Here is a 22,465-nt window from a genome sequence, read left to right as displayed (position 1 = left end):
AAGAAGAAGGATGAGTACAACCCCAAGAACACCATCCCAACCGTGAAGCATGGAGGTGGAAACATCATTCTTTGGGGATGCTTTTCTGCAAAGGGGACATGACGACTGCACCGTATTGAGGGGAGGATGGATGGGGCCATGTATCGCGAGATCTTGGCAAACAACCTCCTTCCCTCAGTAAGAGCATTGAAGATGGGTCGTGGCTGGGTCTTCCAGCATGACAACGACCCAAAACACACAGCCAGGGCAACTAAGGAGTGGCTCCGTAAGAAGCATCTCAAGGTCCTGGAGTGGCCTAGCCACTGAACCCAATAGAACATCTTTGGAGGGAGCTGAATGTCCATATTGCCCAGCGACAGCCCCGAAACCTGAAGGATCTGGAGAAGGTCTGTATGGAGGAGTGGGCCAAAATCCCTGCTGCAGTGTGTGCAGACCTGGTCAAGACCTACAGGAAACGTATGATCTCTGTAATTGCAAACAAAGGTTTCTGTACCAAATATTAAGTTCTGCTTTTCTGATGTATCAAATACATATGTCATGCAATAATTTTGTTTTAGATTCCGTCTCTCACAGTTTAAGTGTACATATGTTAAAATTCCAGACCTCTACATGCTTTGTAAGTAGGAAAACCTGCAAAATCGGCAGTGTATCAAATACTTGTTCTCCCCACTGTATATATTTTTACCTCTTTATGGGAAACATTTTTTATTAGGTTGAACATGTGTTCTTTATGACAGGATGTTACAATTAGGTGAAATATATATTTATTTATGACCATGTCATTACATTCAAGTTAGCTAAGTAGTCAATAATATAACTAGAAGTGTTCCCCATAAGGTAAACTTATCATCCCAGAATTCCAACAACATACAGGGAATAGAGTTCAGAGCTCAAATCACTTTAGGCATCCAATGACAGATTGTGTAGGACCCTAGACAGGGTGTTTTGGAGTATCATATGGACGGAGGCATGACCTGAGTAAGCATGGGGTAAATCAAGGTCCATGGTAACAGGAATCCATGCTCAGCAAGCACATGATCAGCTACACATGGCCAGCTACGTTACTCAGTATGGCAACGCAAATAGAACTACAGCACTGATGGGGTTTGTTTCTCTAGTTGGTTTAAGCCTTATGGATATGGGATGATGGGATTGTCTATTTAGAGAGTTGGCATTGTTGACATAGTTCACATAGTGAGTGAGCGCGTTCATTAGTTAGTTAATGTGTGTGTGTGTGTGTGCGTGTGTATATACCTACGTACGTGTGTGTGCTGTCCTACCTCATAGGTCTGCATGCAGCTCTCTATCTCAGCCTGTGCCAGACTCGTACTCTCTTGCTCCTCTGGCGGGTCGATCCACGACTCCCTCTTGGTCTTAGAGTCTAGTCTCTCCAAACTTCTCTGCCTTCTGCGATGACGCACCGTCACCGTGCTCTCCGGCCCAGAAGGCAGTGGGGCAGCCGCCACACTTTCATTGGCCGAACCACCCGTGTCCTTCATCTCATTGTCATCGTCATCATCATACGTCTCGAACACCGAGGCCGGGTCCATCCCCTTCTCCACCATGGTGGGGCTGCCATCCTCCAGGAAACTGTCCTCTATTGTGGGAACGCAGCCCCCTCCAGACGACTTCCTGTCCGCCTTCTCTATGAAGCTAACCTTCCTCAGCTTCAGGCCACAGTCTATCAACTCCTCGTTCTCTCCCTCACTGAACCTCCCGCTGTCCCTCTCCTCCCTCTCCCCTTCCTCCTCGTCAGGCACCCCACATCCCCCGTTTAGACAGTTCTTCTCCCTGCAGAACAGCAGAAAGGTTAGGCTTCCACTTACTTTAGTCTAATCAACACTATTGTATTGGGTTAGCCATGTAATAATGTGAATAGGTCACACATCCTCAAACATATCAAAACATAGGCTTGTCTACGCTCAAAGAAACATGCCCTAAAAAAAAGAGCTCTCATTTAACTTATTCATGAATTAATATAAGCCGTTGTGTCAGCATTACCTGCGGTCAGGCTGTCCCAGCCCGGATCTGGTTCCCCTCAGGCCGTGGCCTGGCACGGCCTGGTCTGTGGGTGAAGCCTGGGCCTTTCTTGCGGCCAGCCGGCAGTACTTGAGCAGGGCTGAGAGGAGCAGGTCCCAGACGCCGCGCAGGGTGAGCTCGCCCAGCTTGTGGCGCTCGTACAGGTAAGGCTGCAGCACCTCTTTCACGTTCTGGACAAACTGCCGGGTGATCAGAAGGGTGGCCAGCATCTGACAGGATCAAGGGTTAAATTAAGTAGAGAATCAAGGCTTAAAGGTCAAGGGTTGTCATGATCTGTCACTGGGTTTGAATACCATGGGTGGGGTTTCCCATAAGTAGGCACCACACTAAACAAATAAAATGGTAAAAAACCAGGAAATAGAATTCCTTTGCAAAAATACACTGCGTATACAAAACATTAAGAACACCAGTCCATGACATAGACTGACCAGGTGAATCCAGTTGAAAGCTATGATCTCTTATTGATGTCACTTGTTAAATCCACTTCAATCAGTGTAGATGAAGGGGAGGAGACAATTTAGACATGGATTGTGTATGTGTGCCATTCAGAGGGTGAATGGGAAAGAAAAAAGATTTAAGTGCCTTTGAACGGGGTATGGTAGTAGGTGCGAGGCGCACCGGTTTGTGTCAAGAACTGCAACGCTGCTGGGTTTTTCACGCTCAACAGTTTCCTGTGTGTATCAAGAATGGTCCACCACCCAAAGGACATCCAACCAACTTGACACAACTGTGGGAAGCATTGGAGTTAACATGGGCCAGCATCCCTGTGGAACGCTTTCGACACCTTGTAGAGTCCATGCCCCGACGAATTGAGGCTGTCCTGAGCGTAAAAGGGGGGGTGCAACTCAATATTAGGAAGGTGTTCCTAATGTTTGGTATACTCAGTGTATAATATTCACTCTGTACTATATATGATGGACTGAAAACAATCCTCTATCTAAACCGCAAGCAGTTCACCCCCATTCAAATACAGTAGATACACACACTACTATGTATACAGCCTAGTCAAATGTGCAAAACCATGACATGTAAAACTACCCCTGCAGGAATAACTACAGGACATTGTGCTCAGGCCCAGAGGTAAGACCCAGGACACAGACACAGTGTCCTTTCACTGCAAACCATGACCAAGTCAAAGCACAAACCACAGATAGCACATTTACAGACAGCCCATAGTCAATCCAACAGTTTACACAAAGGTCCACTCAGTGCTTATAATGTTCCTTAACACAAACAGAAAGTATAAAAACATATCCTAGAAATGTTTTGGCTTTCAGAAATAAAACACTGAGAATATACAGTAAACACCCAAAGACAGTAATAACAGAGTGGCTGAAAGAAAGACAGACAGAAAAGAGGACAGAGTGACGTGCCAGGCACATGACACAAACCTTATAGGACAAATGTCCAAATCCACAGGTAGTCAGACGCTATAAAACCCATAACATAACACTGCTTAACAGACATGTAAATATTTTCAAAAGTTACATCATATACACAATTAACAACGAAACAGGCAGAACAAAAAAACAACTGTGGAACATTCTATATGTGTTTTTTAAAATCAACATAGCATTAAGTTCTGGGTCCATACATGTTAAGAGAAGAGATCAAGAAACGCTAGAATGATGTGCTCCACCCTCTCTCTTTGCAAGTTACGGGCCGAATGTCCCTCCCTTTCCGAATTTCGAAAGATACAAACAACTGCGAAATCGTGATTTGTCGAAAAACCCAAACACCGGAACTACTGCTGCTCTTATATTACGAATCAATTTCAGTCCCGACAGATTCTCTCGGATTACACGCAGAATCTTTCCACGAGAGATTAACCTAACATATAAAATCTTTCTATGCAACGCCAACGATGCATAAAGATGTGAAAAACTACAAGCACAACAAATGAACAGACTACAACTCTAAACAAATAAGCCCGGGTGAAAGTAAGGCGGTACAGTTCGGTACGGCTACCCGGCAAAACATGAGCCTATCACAATAATTAAAACAAAATGACAAGAAAACTGTAGGCTATTACACCACTTTTAATTATTACCACATGTCAAAAGGCATGAAAAATGAGCAAATGGACTTGAAATCGGTTGGTGGTATAGCTAGCTTTCAGAGGCAGAGATGAGTTGCCGACACCGAGACGCACACAGCAGTGGACGCATAAATTCGGACCTAATGACAATCGGCAAATGTCGTTACACTTTTTGGTGTTTTGTGTAACAGACGTCTCTTTCCATTCACCACTGTTTGGAGGCTGGAAATATGTTTGCGAGTGGATGAACGTACGTGGGTAGCCTAGTAAAGGTTTAAAGTGATTGTTTGACAATCAGATGAAAACATCATGACGGGTTGTGTTTATGCCACAATAAAAGGTAATACATTTTAAAAGTTAAATGACAAATCTTCACGACTAGGCCCACAGAGATCCTATTGAATTAATAGGGATTCTATATGTAATTCTATGATTAGGCCCATAAAAATATTGGATGTCCCATACAGGGAAGAAATGTATTATACTTTCACCCCTGCAAATAAGGCACATGACGTTTAAAGGTGTAAGGCATGGGGTGCTGGGCAGGTAATGTCGAGATGACTCTAACCCCTGACCCACGGTGGGGGACAAGGTCGTACTTTGGACCTAAAGGAGGCCCTGATGACCCAGGGGATGGTGACGACCAGCAGCTGGATCTTGAGGAAGAGATATGGCAGCACATTGTCCTTCAGCTGCCTGAGAAGACTCTGGCCCAGCGAGAACACCAGTAACATCTAGGACCGCACCACCTGCACCACAAGACCAGCACCACAAGACCAGCACCACAGACCCACACAACACAGAGACGGCTGGAGAAATAGGCAGAATGGAGAGAGAGCAACATATGAAGAAGGGAGAGGGATTAAGGAAGGAAGACCAGGGAGATGAAAATGGTTTGGGTAACTTTTTGGAAGGAGTGGAAACATGGTGGGATTTCAGTCGCTTTTACCTCTTTCAGACGCTCCATGTCTCTGAGGTAGAATCCAATGTAGAAAAGACTGAGATAAGAATTTACAAACTGAAACTGCAAGTAAAGAAACAAAACATGTGAGTTGTAAAAACTTTAGAGATAAAGTGTATGTGTGGATTCTGTATTTCAATCATTTGTCATGTGAAAAGTGAGTCCAATTTCCATGTAATAAGGAAGAAGATGACACCACTCACAAGGACCATTTTGATGATGAGATTTTTCTCATAGGCACTCTGGAGTCTGTAGTTTTCTGTGGGGGAAGAAATACCAGGTCAGCATTCACAGCAATAATCATCATCACCATCATCATCATCATCATCATCATCATCATCATCATCATCATCATCATCATCATCATCATCATCACCTGAATAAAAAATATAAAATAATAATAGATATATACAGTACCAGTCAAAAATTTGGACACACCTACTCATTCAAGGGTTTTTCTTTATTTTTACTATTTTCTACATTGTAGAATAATAGTGAAGACATCAAAACTATGAAATAACACATATGGAATTATGTAGTAACCAAAAAAGTGTGAAGGAAAATCAGCCAGCAAGTGCTCAGCATATGTGGGAACTCCTTCAAAACTGTTGGAAAAGCATTCCAGGTGAAGCTGGTTGAGAGAATGCAAAGAGTGTGCAAAGCTATCATCAAGGCAAAGGGTGGCTATTTGAAGAATCTCAAATATAAAATATATTTGGATTTGTTTAACACTTCTTTGGTTACTATATGATTCCATATGTGTTATTTCATAGTTTTGATGTCTTCACTATTATTCTAAAATGTAAAAAATAGTACAAATAAAGACAAACCCTTGAATGAGTAGGTGTGTCCAAACTTTTGACTGGTAGTGTATATATTGTTCCGCCTTAGTACTCAGGAAGCAGCTGTCAAGCTTGACGGATGAGTGCTCTGTGTGTGTCTACATACGTGTGTGTGCATACGTGCGTTTGTGTGTGTGTGTTTGCATGCGTGTTCTCACCCATGTCGTTGAGCCAGCAGGCTATCTTCCGGTACACCTCGTCACAGGCGGTCACAGTGATGGCCAGCATGATTTTAGGGATGAACCGGGCCAGGCGAGGTACCTCCTTGATCCCCATCACAAACTCCTGTGAGACAACAACAGCAGCTACCTAATATTGTAGCAATCCTCGCTAATATGAGCTACGTTACAATTCCCACCAAGTGGGCTAACTCTATTGGCGCAATGCACAGGGTGTTGACATTTCACAGCAGCGACCCGTTACGATCAATTCCACAGGTATATTTCCCTTCAAACCCTTTCTGCGGTTGAAGGAAATTATCTATATTGTAGGGTTGTTAAATTCCGGTAACTTTCTCAAAATTCCCAGGTTTTCCAGAAATCCTGGTTGGAAGCTTTCCTGGAATCAGGAAGGAATAAGCACGAAATCTGGAATCCTCCAACCAGGATTTCTGGAAAAATCTGTGAATTTTGGGAAAGCTCCCTAGACATTAGGCAGGCAGTTATGTAGATAGAGCAGCAGCAGCCAGAGGGAGCAGTACTGACGTACCTGCAGCTCGAAGCAGATGAGCATGGCCAGGAAGACAAAGCAGAGACAGAGGATACAGATGGGTAGGCTGACCAGCCACCTGAACACCCTCCTCCTCCACGGAGGGTAATAGAACTCCTCACAGCCTGTTATGGGACTGCACCGCTTCACACCCTGCAGGTGGGGGGGAGAGGAGATGGAGGGGGAGAGGGGAGATGGAGGGGAGGGAGCAAGAGGGAAAGGGTGAGATAGAGGGTAAAGGGAGGGAGGAGAAAGGTAGAGGGAAATGGAGAGGGAAGAGAAAAGCAAGAAAGAAGGTTTACAACTGTTGTCCATCATTTTCTCTGTAAAGTATATTGAGAGTTTGTGTTGAAATGCTCTCATGTCCTCCTCACCCTAAACTGTGTCCGTGGTTCCTCTAGGGACTCGTTAGGGGTGTCCAGCGTACCCCACTTATAGGCCAGCTCCACCCCCCTCCTCTTCCACCTCTCCAGGAAGAGCGTGGCCCACACCACGTTGAACAGAGCAAACACTACACAGCAGATATCACGACTCGTCTGAGAGGAGAGAATACACAGGTGACTCTTTAAATAGGAAACATGTAACCTCTATAACACCTGTGCAAAAACTAAAGGAGGACTGGAGGAAAAGGATCAAGTATTAGGAAGAAATGGGATCATCATATCTGAGGTTTCTACAAGTGTCAACAGTTTAATATCTCACTCTGTGATTCAGTGGAAAAGGCTAACGTTGTTAGAGAAGGGCATAAGTCTGATTGAGAGCAGATCGGAGTGTATCACAATGAACATCTCTGTCTATGTTCTAAACGTATTCCAGACAGTGCACTTGAAAAGTAAGTGTTAAGTAAGCCTTGGACAAGTAAGCCTTGTCCGAGCCAGAACGGCAGGAGCTTACAGTGCCTTCAGAAAGTATTCATACCCCTAGACTTATTCCACATTTTGTTGTGTTACAGCCTGAATTCAAAATGGATTATACACGCAATACCCCATAATGACAAAGTGAAAACCAGAGGTTGGAACCGGTTCAGGGAACAGAACAGAAAACCGGAAAATAACTAAATTTTTCCAGGAACAGAAACGTAACCTGAAACTAAAGTGATCCATACTGTTCTGGAACAGAACCGTTACTTTAAAAGCATGGGAACTGGTTAATAACGTTATTTTACATTCCAGGCATTTTTTTCTAGTCCCACAACAAAATGCAACAAAGTGCCTATGCAATGCCCTTACTCTATCACTCAGAAACTTAGAGCAGTTTCTGCCTACAAGCTGAAAATCTTTGCCTGTACATGTTTAGGCTACCTGCCCCTCGACCCTCCTCCGAAGCATAGGCTACTGTACTGACATTACAAGCTTGATTCAGTAGATAGGGAGAGAGATTTTTAATTAGTAGAGAAGAATGGATTAACTTTTCCAATGCTAGTTAAGGATACTATAGGTCTATTTATCACGTTTCATATTGGATTTATTAATTTAAAAAAGGTAAGACATGTTTTTAATTCTGGTGCTGCTCTGCACACACAAGCTTGTTAGCTAGCTAGCTCAAGCTTGTAAGCTAGCTAGCTCAAAGGACATTCATGGTTCCTCCATAGAAGCTGCTCCTTCTAGATATAATTCATATAATGCATGTCATAACAAGATGCCCAGGGCTTCAAGCCTGCACCTCAACCCTCTCTCGCTCTCTTCCCACCCACAAAATTTCAGTCGCATCTTGCGCCATAGGCTACACTTGTCTATCCGTCACGTATGTAAACAACTAGCTTGCCTGCTCTATCCGCACTGATTAGTGAAGTAATTTAATGAGCTAAATATAAAAACCTGGTTCACAGGTTAAATAAGGAACAGAAAGGAATGATATAAACTGGTACTTTTTTGGGGTTCGAACCGGTTCAGAACTTTATTCTGCTGGTCTGAACAGTGGAACGAAATGAAAAAAAAATATATATTGGTTCAGTTTAGAATGAAATGATTGAAAAATATTGTTAGATTTTTTTTGTGCAAATTTATTGAAAAATAAATACAGCAATATCTAATTTACATACTGTAAGTATTCACACCCCTGAGTCAATACTTTGGCAGTGATTACAGTTGTGAGTCTTTTTGGGTGAGTCTCTAAGAGCTTTCCGCACCTGGATTGTTCAACTTTTGCCCATTATTCTTTTCAAAATTATTCAAGCCATAGATTTCAATTAGATTTAAGACAAAACTTTAACTCGGCCACTCGGAACATTCACTATCTTCTTGGTAAGCAACTCCAGTGTCGATTTGGCCTTTTCCTGCTGAAAGGCGAATTCATCTCCCAGTGTCTGGTGGAAAGCAGAATTAACCAGGTTTTCCTCTAGGATTTTGCCTTAGCTCCATTCCATTTCTTTTTTTATCAGGAAAAACTCCCCAGTCCTTAACGATTACAAGCAAACACATAACATGATGCAACCACCACTATGCTTGAAAATATAGAGAGTGGTATTCAGTAATGTGTTGTATTGGATTTGCCCCAAACATAAAACTTTGTATTAAGGACAAAAAGTGAATTGCTTTACCAATTTTTTTTGCATTATTACTTTAGTGCCTTGATGCAAACAGGATGCATGTTTTGGAATATTTGTTTTCTGTACAGGCTTTCTTCTTTTCTTTCTGTCAATTAGGTTAGTATTGTGGAGTAACTACAATGTTGTTGATTCATCCTCGGTTTTCTCCTATCACATCCATTAAACTCTGTAACTGTTTTAAAGTCACCATTGGCCTCATGGTGAAATCCCTGAGCGGTTTCCTTCCTCTCCGGCAACTGAGTTAGGAAGGACGCCTGTATCTTTGTTGTGACTCTGTATACACCTTCCAAAGTGTAATTAATAACTTCACCATGCTGAAAGGGATATTCAATGACTGTTTTTCTTCTATCTATCTATCAATAGGTGCCCTTCTTTGTGAGGCATTGGAAAACCTCCCTGGTCTTTGTGGTTGAATCTATGTTTGAAATTCACTGCTTGACTGAGGGACCTTGCAGATAATTGTATGTGTGGAGTACAGAGATGAGGTACTCATTTCAAAATCATGTTAAACACTATCATTGCACACAGAGTGAGTCCATGCAACTTATTGTGTGACTTGTTAAGCTCATTTTTACTACTGAACTTATTTAGGCTAGCCATAAAAAGGGGTTGAATACTTATTGACATTATGGGGTCTTGTGTGTAGGCCAGTGACAAAAAGATCTAAATTAAATCTATTTTAAATCAGGCTGTAACACAACAAAATGTGGAAAAAGTCAAGGGGTGTGAATACTTTCTGAAGGCACTGTATCTCCTGTTTCTGTAGTGAGGCAGCTTGATGTACAAGTACACCCCCTGGACAGGACGCTAGAAAAAGCACGTGATAAGGCCCAGTGTGAAAGTCACCTGGTCAGACTCCGTGAGAATCCAGAGCACAAAGCCGATGACAGCAGGATACAGCATAGACGTGGTGTAGAACCCCAGCCAGGCAAAGTACATGGCTATCTTCACCCCAAAGTAATCATGAACATCATCTAGAAACACCACAGAGAGACAGAGGGAGAGAGACAGTTAGCAATTAAACATTTATAATTCAATTCAACATACAATTCTCTGAGCGAATAAACTTTTTCTGGTAAGTTTTGGCCTCGGTTCACCCAGCACAGCCTGACTGCACTAACGATTCACCTCCAGCAAACACTAGTCTACCAAGCCGGAGGAAAAGTACACAGACAGTTCTGTGTGTGTGAGTGTGTGTTTGTGCGTGTGTATACTGACCACAGGAGGTTGGTGACACCTTAATTGGGGAGAACGGGCTTGTGGTAATGGCTGGGGCGGAAACAGTGGAATGGTATCAAATGCATCAAACACATGGTTTCCATGTGTTTGATGCCATTCCATTCACTCCATTCCAGCCATTATTATGAGCCGTCCTCCCCTCAGCAGCCTCCACTGGTACTAACCTAGTGGCTGTTTCTCACACACGGCCTGCACCCAGGACTTCATCAGCTGACTGAGGATCCTCTGCTCATGGAGCGGAAACACCTTCTGGATCACGCCCCGCGCACTTAGCTCTGGGACTGGTGGAACACACATTCAAACATGAATTCTTATTTTCAAACACACATAGAGTACACAGTAGCACCCATAGAAGCATACAGGAGCACACTCACGCACACCCATATACAGTATGTTATTGGGATTAACACAGTGCTGGTATAAACAAGTTACACAACATTATTTACTTCACATGGTGACTAACACAGGCAAAACAAACAACAAATGCTGCTCACTGATTGGCTGTCCCTCCAGGAACTGTATGTTGTGAAGCACCTCTCCATTCACGGCACGTAGATTGTCGAGCCAGTACTTGATGATGCTTTGCCTCTCCTGAGGAGAGAGAGGGACAGACTGGTCAGACAGAATCAAATCTTCAGGTTCTCAGGCAAGGTTATTTATCACACAAGTCTGTGTGTGTGTGTGTGTGTGTGTGTGTGTGTGTGTGTGTGTGTGTGTGTGTTGACCTGTGATGTGAAGAAGCATAGTTCACTCCCAATGTTCTCATAGATGTAGTCTTCTTCACAGGAGAAGCTGCGTGTTCCTCCCCCAAACTCTGGCTTCACTGATTTCCTCAGACCCATCTCCTCTGCCCCACGCAACAGACTGAGAGACAGGGAGAAAGAGTAAGAGGGAGAGAGTTAGGGAAACACACACATGCTTCCACAGGCCCACACGGCTGGAGCAGAGTCGGGTTGGAGAAGCACACACTCTCAAACCAACAGAGTGACGGACAAGCAAACAAACAGGTGTTGGACACGCACACACAATCACACACATGCAATGAAAAACAAGAACATACACACAAAGATTGGAATACATGGTCAAAGATTGGAATACATGGGGCGGCAGGTAGCTTAGTGGGTAAGAGCGTTGTGCCAGTAACCGAAAGGTTGCTGGTTCTAATCCCCGAGCCGACTAGGTGAAAAATCTGTCAATGTGCCCTTGAGCAAGGCACTTAACCCTAATTGCTCCTGTAAGTCGCTCTGGATAAGAGCGTCTGCTAAATGACAAAAATTTAATTAAAATTAAATTAAATTAAATTAAAATTATTAAATTAAATTAAATTAAATTATGGTCTAATGTGAATAAGACCGGTCCTGGCACGCCACGCCATCTGATAAGAATTCTATAACACTTCCCATGATAGAACTAACTGTAAGTCGCTCTGGATAAGAGCGTCTGCTAAATGACTCAAATGTAAAATGTAAAATAGATGCACATTAAGGAAACCAAATAACACTGAACACAGCAGCAAAGGAAAGCCTGAGTAAACTCTGAATGACAGCATTCTTGAATGACAACAGTATCTATTCTAGGTTCTACCTCGCCTCTCCTCCTCCTCCTCCTCCTCCTCCTCACCTCTCCTCCTCTCTGTAGAGGCTGACTGTGCGGTTGTGCTCTGTTCGCTCTGTTCTGTTCTCTGCAGAATGATAAGCCCAACTCACACAACTACACACACACACACACACACACACACACACACACACACACACACACACTTGAGCGTGGCCACACCTGTGTTAGCTGGCATTTACCAGCACACATCTATCATACCATTATGGCCCTCTCGGGTCGTGAATGAAACTGCTTTACAATATAGTCCATAGTACTGAACTCAACAATGACTGAAAACGATCCCCGAAGAAAGATTATATCTATTTTTAGGCATTTACTCAAATCCACTATTTCTTATCAAGATGAAGCCAGTATGTTTTAGAGAGGTATCCTGCTACTGCCAAGACTCTTTACGATGGGTCGTGACTGAACACGTCCAAGCATCCAAGCTTCTATTGGATTCAAAGTTTATAGACTTTTCTTTTCTTTCAATTCAAGAAGTCTTTATCTGCGCGTAGTGTCCCATTGTCATTGGCCACTGCTAACCTGGGATAAATAACCCTGTCCAATACTGCTGAGAGGGCTAGCCTAGCCAGTTGTACTCTATGCAGCTTGCTCTATGCTAATTTAGACAATAATATATCACCAGTAATGAAAGATTCAGCCCTGCTTGTGGGAAAAAACTGCAAACTCAGACCTATGGAAGAGTGAATGGATTAATGAATGTTGCCATCTGCTAGAAGACAAGTGAACGTGTATCATTTTCTTTTAACCTTCTATCTCATGACTATTAGCATTTCCATATCACTTTCATGGTTCAACACAAGTTTGAATCGTTTCAGCAGCAGTAAAGGAGATTACATACATAATCTTTTCTATAACGTTAATTTAGGTCATCCAACATACCTGAGAACGAGCGTGCAAGTATGTGTGACTGTGTGTGTGTGATTGTGTGCGCACACGTGCTTGTACAGCCATCTGCCTTGAGCATTTCTTTGAGTAATGCACACTGACAGTGAGCTCTCTCTCTCTCTCTCTCTCTCGACTCCGTTCACTTCTTAAGAGGTAAAAGCCACCCTTAAAACTCTCAGGATAGCATAGTCAAGAGCCCTTGAAAACAGATCAGTCAGCACAGCAGTCAGTCAGCACAGCAGACATCCTCTAACACCGAGTGAAATGCATTGTGGGGTATTGTGGCTAGTGGCCTCTGCGCTCTTACTTGGGTTGTTGAGTATTTACCCAGAGTCATCTCTAAATCCCCTGGTATTTACCCAGAGCCATCTCTAAATCCCCTGGTATTTACCCAGAGTCATCTCTAAATCCCCTGGTATTTACCCAGAGCCATCTCTAAATCCCCTGGTATTCACCCAGAGTCATCTCTAAATCCCCTGGTATTCACCCAGAGTCATCTCTAAATCCCCTGGTATTTACCCAGAGAGGTAAGATACAGCATAATAGTATCATGTACAGTACTGTGTTTAGAAAGAGTTGAAGCTATTGCAGAATGTAAGTCCTTCCAACATTCTACAACAAAATTCCAGTAACTTTCCCCAAATTCCCTGGTTTTACAGAAATCCTAGTTGGAACATTCCTGGAATGGCGAGGAATTAAGGAGGAAATCTGGGAATCCTCCAACCAGGATTTCTGGAAAACCAGGGAATTTGGGGAAAGTTACCAAAATGGTGTAATCCTAGGCCCAGATCTCTTAGCAGTGGTTGTAATACACTCACATACAGCAAAGGGAGACTCCTGTAAGTCGCTCTGGATAAGAGCGTCTGCTAAATGACTAAAATGTAAATGTAAAATGAGACCACACTAGTATTGCTGACACACTAACTAACCTTCTGCTGTTGATGTAGGAAATGTTATATTTATGATCAGTCAAGACACTAATTCAAACAGGTTTATTAAAGCCTTGTCTGTAACTACCCTCTACCCCAGGATCCATTTAGATGCTAACAATAATAATGACAGTTCATTCATACAGCTATAGTCATCGTGCAGCACACAATGTCATTGTCTATACATTAGCTGGCCATGCCCCCTCTGGGTTCTTACTTCTCATAGGTTGCCGTGATGAAGAAGGCATGGACGCGTGTGCGTTTGTGATGTCGGATCTGGATGATGAGTTCCGGAATGCCCAGACGCAGGTGGTTCAGTAGCCATAGCAACGTGTGGTCATCTGTCCGGTCTGTCACAGGAAAGAAATAGAATAGAGAAGAAAGATGCATGTTTTAAAAATACAATAATTTGTTTATCTTAGATCATCATATAACGGTTTTAATGAAAATCCCAACCTTCAAGATATTAACAACAGTTTTACTGTGAAATTGTTCCACATGAACCAACACAGAAACACTGTTTTTAATTAAAATCAGAGGTAGCATCATTATCTCAAAAGAGGTAATAACCCATATTAGTATCATTACTTTCACACTAGCCTGGAGCGATGAGTGTTTGTTATCTAATGAGCATTATGTTCCAGTAATGACTGAGAAGAGTAGCACAGCATATCTTTGTACTAGAATGGCTAATGTTGCTATGACATTATCACCATTCATAAAGTCAGGCCACAGAGACCAAAATGAAAAATTACTTATGCTAACCTATGCTTTTCATAGTGCATGGATGGCTGTACAAATGTGTAGGTAAACAAAAACAAAGAGACGTGTGTGCGTGTGTATGTGTGCAACACCTGAGAAAGTCATGAGGACGTCACAGTTCTCAGTGGGCACGGTCTTCATCCAGGACTTATGAGACATGATGTACCTCCCAGCCTGCAGCAGCCGCTTCCCAAATAACTTATCTAGAGAGGAGAGAGAGAGAGAATGAGAGAGAATCACAACGACAGTCACCTTTCAATAGTGAAACAGAATGACAGATAAGGACACTTCTTGTCGACCTGTCCGTCAGTGCTTTTCCTCTCTCTCTCACACACACACACACACACACGCACACTAGGTCTATCTGCCAAACACACATAGTGCCCCTTGACTTTTTCCACATTTTGTTACATTACAGCCTTGTTCTAAAATGGATTAAACATATTTTTCCCCCTCATCAATCTACACACAATACCCCATAATGACAAAGCGAAAACAGGTTTTTAGAAATGTTTTCAGAAATACACTACCGTTCAAAAGTTTGGGGTCACTTAGAAAAAAATGTGTCCATTAAAATAACATCAAATTGATCAGAAATACAGTGGACATTGTTAATGTTGTAAATGGCTATTGTAGCTGGAAACGGCTGATTTTAGGTCTACATAGGTGTACAGAGGCCCATTATCAGCAACCATCAGTCCTGTGTTCCAATGGCACGTTGTGTTGGCTAATCCAAGTTTATCATTTTAAAAGGCTGTTTGCTGTTTGCTGACAAGATAGAAATCTGTCGTTCTGCCCCTGAGCAAGGCAGTTAACCCACCGTTACCAGGGCACCAATGACATGGATGTCAATTAAGGCAGCTCCCCGCACCTCTCTGATTCAGAAGGGTTGGGTTAAATGCAGAAGACACATTTCAGTACATACATTTCATACAACTGACTAGGATCCCCTTTTCCTTTTTCGCAAAAAAATCAAAAAACCTGTTTTTGCTTTGTCATTATGGGGTATTGTGTGTAGATTGATGAGGGGAAAAAAAAACAATTTAATCCATTTTAGAATAGGGCTGTAACGTAACAAAATGTGGAAAAAGCCAAGGGGGTCTGAATACTTTCCGAATGCACTGTACACCCCCCATCCCCTCTCTCTCTGCAGAATTAAATGTCACCCTCCTTCCCTCTGCAACATTAGAGCGAGCGAGTTGGACCCCTACCTGTCTTGGAGAGAGGGCGTACATTGTCAACACTCTCTCTCTCCCTCTACATTGTCAACACTGATTATCTCTCTCTCTATTACTGTGTATGTGTGTGTGTGTGTGTGTGTGTGTGTGTGTGCTCATGCACATACGTGCGTGCATGCATTTATTCCTATAAGTGTGCCTGCATGTGTGCGTGTGACCATACAGTTCAGGCCAGTACACATACACACGTCAACAGTGTTTATATTTAGGCAGAGTGCAGTGAGCGCAGGGACACTGGCATCATGTGACCCAGAGACATGGGGGTCAATTCCTCCTCACATCCTGACCTGTACATTCAGGATTTCACTTCAGCAGTGGGAACTTCCTGATTGTATTTATTTTGAGTGCACTACTGAAACCGAGGCACAGACAGTAGAGACAAGAGTTCTACACACAGGCAAGTAAATCAAATCAAATTTTATTTGCCACATGCGCCGAATACAACAGGTGTAGACCTTACAGTGAAATGCTTACTTACAAGCCCTTAACCAACAATGCAGTTGAATGGAATAACTGTGAAAGATGCCTGTAGCGTACGGATGAAAGACATCAGTGTGCAACCAAGCATCAATAGAGAAGAGCAGTACAGCCTCCAGACTTCAGGCTGTAGAGGTTATGTTAAGGTGGCTACGCTACAGAATTGCATAATGTCAGCCTGGTAAGGCAAAGGAACGCAACCACAAAGTGAGATAAGTGGAACTCATTTAAAGGAGAAGTGAACCAAACGTCTTTGAACAAAGAAAATAAAGGTTCATCTCGTCGAAATCTCGCTTATCTCCTTTTCAATAAGAGCTGGGCCAAGATTGTGTTGTAGTCTTAGGTCTCTCTTTATGTAGTGTTGTGGTGTCTCTCTTGTCGTGATGTATGTTTTGTCCTATTTTTATTTTATTTATCCCAGCAGCGGTCTCCGCAGGAGGCCTTTTGCATTTTGGTAGGCCATCATTGTAAATAAGAATTTGTTCTTAACTGACTTGCCTAGTTAAATAAAAGTTAAATAAATATAAAACAATGTAAAGCTGGCAGCAGGGGTCAATAGTTCAACAAGAAGTAGATTGTTTTGAACTGCAGTTCTCTAACCCTAAAGGCCTTGGCAGAGTTGACTGAGGACAGTTTGTGCTGTACACTGCTGGCTGGGTCCTGAATAATACTAGTGGGGGAGGACAGAGAGAATGCCTGTCCCCAAACAGCAGTGTACAGCATAAACCCGATCTAACATCTCCGGAGAGACCTGAACATAGCTATGCAGCAACATTCCCCATCCAACCTGACAGCGATTGAGAGGATCTGCAGAGAAGAATGGGAGAAACCCCCCAAATACAGGTGTGCCAAGCTTGTAGCGTCATACGCAAGAAGACTTGAGGCTGTAATTGCTGCCAAAGATGCTTCAACAAAGTACTGAGTGAAGGGTCTGAATACTTATGTAAATGTGATAAAAACCTGTTTTCGCTTTGTCATTATGGGGTATTGTGTGTAGATTGAGGAAGAAAATAAATTTAATAGATTTTAGAATAAGGCTGTAACGTAACAAAATGTGGAAAAAGTGAAGGGGTCTGAATACTTTCAGAATGCAATGTGTATATATATATATACAGTACCAGTCAAAAGTTTGGACACACCTACTCATTCAAGGGTTTTTCTTTATTTGTACTATTTTCTACATTGTAGAATAATAGTGAAGACATCAAAACTATAATAATAATATAATATGCCATTTAGCAGACGCTTTTATCCAAAGCGACTTACAGTCATGCGTGCATACATTTTTGTGTATGGGTGGTCCCGGGGATCGAACCTACTACCTTGGCGTTACAAGCGCTGTGCTCTACCAGCTGAGCTACAGAGGACTATGAAATAACACATATGGAATCATGTACTGTAGTAACCAAAAAAGTGTTAAACAAATCAAAATATATTAAGATAAGATAAGATTTTAGATTCTTCAAAGTAGCCACCCTTTGCCTTGATGACAGCTTTGCACACTCTTGGCATTCTCTCAACCAGCTTCACCTGGAATGCTTTTCCAACAGTTTTGAAGGAGTTCCCACATATGCTGAGCACTTGTTGGCTGCTTTTCCTTCACTCTGCGGTCTGACTCATCCCGAACCATCTCAAATGGGTCTCTCGGTCACAGCTTTCATGCACCTGTAACTGTCTCCGCCTTCTAGATGGTAGTGGGGTGAACAGGCCATGGCTTGGCAGTTCCTTGATGATCTTCTTGGCCTTCCTGTGTCACCGGGTGATGTAGATGTCCTGGGGGGCAGGCAGTGTGCCCCCGGTGATGCGTTAGACTGACCGCACCAGCCTTTGGAGAGCTCTGCGGTTGTGGACGGTGCAATTGCCATACCAGGTGGTGATACAACCCGACTCTCAATGGTGCATCTGTAGAAGTTTGTGAGGGTCTTAGGTGCGAAGCCAAATTTATTCCGCCTCCTCACTGTTGCACCTTCTTCTCCACACTGTCTGTGTGGATAGCCATTTCAGGTTGTCAGTGATGTGTATGCCGAGGAACTTGAAGCTTTTAACCTTCTCCACTGCGGTCCCGTCGATGTGGATAGGGGCGTGCTCCCTCTGATGTTTCCTGAAGTCCACTATCAGCTCCTTCGTATTGTTGACGTTGAGGGAGAGGTTATTTTCCTGGCACCACTCCGCCAGGGCCCTCACCTCCTCCCTGTAGGCTGTCTCGTCATTGTTGGTAATCAGGCCTACTACTGTTGTGTCGTCTGCAAACTTTATGATTGAGTTGGAGGTGTGCGTGGCCACGCAGTCATGGGTGAACAGGGAGTACAGGAGGGGGCTGAGCATGCACACCCTTGTGGGGCCCCTGTGTTGAGGATCAGCAAAGTGGAGGTGTTATTTCCTACCTTCACCACCTGGAGGCGGCCTGTCAGGAAGTCCAGCACCCAGTTGCACAGGGCGGGGTTCAGACCCAGGGCCCAAACTTAATGATGAGCTTGGAGGGTACTATGGTGATGAAGGCTGAGCTATAGTCAATGAACAGCATTCTTACATAGGTATTCCTCTTGTCCAGATGGGATAGGGTAGTGTGCATTGTGATGGCAATTGCGTTGTCTGTGGATCTATTGGGGCGGTATGCAAATTGAAGTGGGTCTACGGCAGGGATGTCAATCATACGGCCCGCGGGCCAGAACCGGCCCGCCAGATGGTTCAATCCGGCCCGCGAGACGACGTCCACTTTTTTTTTTTAAAGGAACAGATATTCCAAATTTGTCCAGCAGAGTTCGCACTGAAATAACGAGAGATCCTGAAATAAACAGCAACGCGCCCAGAATGCGCCATCTGCCGATCTTGCCTTATCATTATTAAGCTCATTGTCAAAATTACCCACATTACCAAAATGTCTTTGTCAAAAAGGAGAAAAGTTGACACAGAGTGCAGAGTTTTCCAAGAGAAATGGACTGATTCATATTTATTCACAGAAGTGAATGGGAAATCTGTGTGCTTGGTGTGTAATCAGCAAGTTTCAGTGCTCAAGGAATATAATATTCGGGCGCCACTTGAGACTCATCATGGTGAAAAATACAACCATTTGCGAGGACAACTGAGAATGGAAGATAAATTAATTGTTAGTGGGTCTGAAGAAACAGCAGTCTGTTTTTACCCGTAGCCGAGAGGTCAGTGATGCAGCTGTGAAAGCTAGCTACCTTATTGCTAATGAGATAGCGTTAGGATCAAAGCCATTTTCTGAGGGTGAGTTTGTGAAAACATGCATGCTAAAGGCTGCAGAAATCGTGTGCCCTGAAAAGCGACAGGCCTTTGCCAACATTAGCCTAACGAGAAACACTGTCAGATGAATTTCAGATCTGTCGGCAGACTTGGAGAGCCAAATGAATCACAAAGTCAAGTCATTTGTTGCATTTTCGGTTGCAATTGATGAGAGCACTGATATTACAGATGTTGCTCAACTGGCCATATTCATTGAGTGGTGTTGATCGACTTTGACAGTCACCGAGGGTTCCTTGGGTTGGTACCTATGACGGATACTACAACAGCGGATGACATTATGAGCTCTCTCGTTGGAGCGCTGGACAGAGTCGGAGTGGACTGGTCCCGTGCCGTCAGCCTGGCTACAGATGGTGCGCCATCAATGATAGGGAGAAAAGCAGGCGTTGTGACAAAATTCAGAGATAAAGTACAGGCCGCAAATGGAGGACAAGAGTTTTGGACATTTCACTGTATTTTGCAGCAGGAAGCATTGTGTTGCAAATCATTAAAAATGGATCATGTCATGGAGGTCGTTGTCCGCACTGTTAATTACATCCGAGCAAGAGGTTTGAATCACCGTCAGTTTGACAGTCTTCTCAGTGATAAAACATTACGCATGGCTTGCCATACCACACTGAAGTACGGTGGTTAGCGGTCCGTGCTGAGCGTTTCTTTGAGGCTACAGAGCAAATTGAACAGTTCATGGAGAAAAAAAGCCAAACCAGTGAAGGAACTTAAATGCCCCGAATGGGTGCAGGATCTTGCCTTTCTGGTGGATATTACAGAGCACCTGAATAATCTTAACAAAATGTTGCAGGGCCGCAAAAAAGTTGTCACTCAGTATTATGACAGCATCCGCGCATTCAAGTTGAAACTGTCACTCTGGAGACACAACTATCTAGCGGTGACACCGCTCATTTCCCTTGTCTAAGAGATGTCGTGCGACCGGACTTAATGCTGACATGACTCAATACAAAGACAAGATTACAGGATTGCTGCGGGAGTTTGAGCGGCGGTTTCAGGTCTTTGGTGAACTTGAGACAGAATTTGCCGTTTTTGCTCGCCATTCACAGTCAAGGCTTCTGATCTGCCTGACATCAACTCGAAATAATTGACTTTGCAGTGTGATTCAGGTATGAAGGACAAATTTGCCTCTGTGGGCTTGGACACATTTTATCAGTATCTCTTGCCAGGGTGCCCCAAATTAACAGCCCTGGCTGCAAGGTTTTATGCATGTTTGGGACTACCTATCTTTGTGAACAGGTTTTCTCTGTAATGAACATCAATAAAACAAAGCTGCGCTCAAGGCTAACACACAAGCACTTAAATGACATTATGAGTTGGCTGCTACTCAGGATTTGACACCTGATATTGATGCAATCGTGAAGGCTAAAAGATGCCAAGTTTCAGGAGCAGCCAGTAGGCCGCAGTGAGAGAAAGAGAGGGAGGGTTAAACAGCGAGTGGGTCAAGTCTAATTGTAAGACTTGTAATGCTCTTTAAGAGACGTTTTGCACTCTGAAGAATACAGTTATGTGAAAAAATAACATTTACTGTGGTAATGTAATATTTAAAGACCATGAACATTGTGATAACGTTCTTCATAGCTCCCACTTTAGTTTTGTGCATAGTGTGGTGAGTCAGTTCAGGTGGTCAGAGATGTATACTGTACATAAAAATAAGTTAAGTTAATAAGTTAATAAAACAAGTTGTTTTAATCAAAGTGAAATGCCATTTTTTCAGTTCCATAGGCCTATCTGTGAATAAATGTTTTGTGCCTTTGTAGATCCACTGTGATCTGTGAGTTATAATGCACATATGTAGGCTAAATGATAAATTAAGGCATAATATTGAAAAACAAAGAGTAAAGATTTGGAGTTGGCGTTATTTATGGTTATTTTGCTATTATTTTACTGGCCCGGCCCACTTGAGATCAGATTGCGCTGTATGTGGCCCCTGAACCAAAATGAGTTTGACACCCCTGGTCTACGGTGTCAGGTAAGTTAGAGGTGAAAGCTATTGGGGCGGTATGTAAATTGTAGTGGGTCTAGGGTGTCGGTTAAGGTGGAGGTGGTATGATCCTTAACTAGCATCTCAAAGCACTTCATGATGACAGAAATGAGTGCTACGGGGCGAAAGTAATTTAGTAAAGTTACCTTCGCTTTTTTAGGTATAGGAACAATGGTAAGCTTCTTGAAGCAAGTGTGGACAACAGACTGGGATAGGGAGAGATTGAATATGTCCGTAAACACTCCAGCCAGCTCTGATGACACGGCTTGGGATGCCGTCTGGACCGGCAGCCTTGCGAGGGTTAACACGCTTAGCCACGGACACCGAGAGCTCAAAGTCTTTGATTGCCTTACGGAGGGCATAGCTGGTCTGTTTGTACACGTCCCTGTTCCCAGTCACCTTGCAGTGGTTAAATGCGGTGGTTCGCGCTTTCAGTTTTGTACGAATGCTACCATCTATCCAAATTTTTTAGTTTGCATAAGTTCAAATCATCACAGTTGGAACAACATCCTCTATGCACTTCCTGATGAACTCAGTCACCGAGGCAGTGTATATGTCAATACTATTCTCAGAGGCAGCCCGGAGAATTTTCCAGTCCGCATGATCAAAACAATCTTGAAGCATAGATTCCGATTGGTCAGACCAACGTTGAACAGTCCTTACCACGGGTACTTCCTGTTTAAGTTTCTGCCTATAGGAGAGGAGGAGCAAAATGGAGACGTGATTTGCCAAAGGAAGGGTGGCCTTGTAGCCATCATGGAAGGGGGAGTAACAATGGTCAAGAGCGCTCGATGAGCAAGTAGCACAGGAGATGTGTTGATAAAACTTCGGTAGCGTTTTTCTCAGATTTCCTTCATTAAAGTCCCCAGCTACAATAAATGCGGCCTCAGGATTCCAGTTTGTACGAAGTCCAGTATAGTT

At 43.3% G+C, this 22,465-nt stretch overlaps 1 protein-coding gene across 1 annotated transcript in view; it reads right to left on the bottom strand.

Moving 5' to 3' along the window:
• Positions 1-22,465, bottom strand: part of LOC121540411 (anoctamin-8-like) — a 75,271-nt gene that overhangs the window by 7,416 nt on the left and 45,390 nt on the right. The window contains exons 2-14 of the mRNA XM_041849261.2: positions 14,668-14,778; positions 14,031-14,163; positions 11,102-11,240; positions 10,871-10,967; positions 10,541-10,657; positions 9,984-10,111; positions 6,964-7,125; positions 6,590-6,742; positions 6,040-6,166; positions 5,243-5,298; positions 5,028-5,102; positions 2,002-2,249; positions 1,281-1,791 (exon numbers count right to left, since the gene is read on the bottom strand). Coding sequence (XP_041705195.2) covers positions 1,281-1,791; positions 2,002-2,249; positions 5,028-5,102; positions 5,243-5,298; positions 6,040-6,166; positions 6,590-6,742; positions 6,964-7,125; positions 9,984-10,111; positions 10,541-10,657; positions 10,871-10,967; positions 11,102-11,240; positions 14,031-14,163; positions 14,668-14,778 — 2,057 coding nt within the window. The remainder of the gene's footprint in view (positions 1-1,280; positions 1,792-2,001; positions 2,250-5,027; positions 5,103-5,242; positions 5,299-6,039; positions 6,167-6,589; positions 6,743-6,963; positions 7,126-9,983; positions 10,112-10,540; positions 10,658-10,870; positions 10,968-11,101; positions 11,241-14,030; positions 14,164-14,667; positions 14,779-22,465) is intronic.

Source organism: Coregonus clupeaformis, chromosome 26 (genome assembly GCF_020615455.1).
Source record: "Coregonus clupeaformis isolate EN_2021a chromosome 26, ASM2061545v1, whole genome shotgun sequence".
In the NCBI taxonomy this organism is placed as follows: Eukaryota; Metazoa; Chordata; class Actinopteri; order Salmoniformes; family Salmonidae; genus Coregonus; species Coregonus clupeaformis.
Note: the sequence above shows the minus strand (reverse complement) of the source record. Positions and strands in the feature narration are given on the sequence as shown.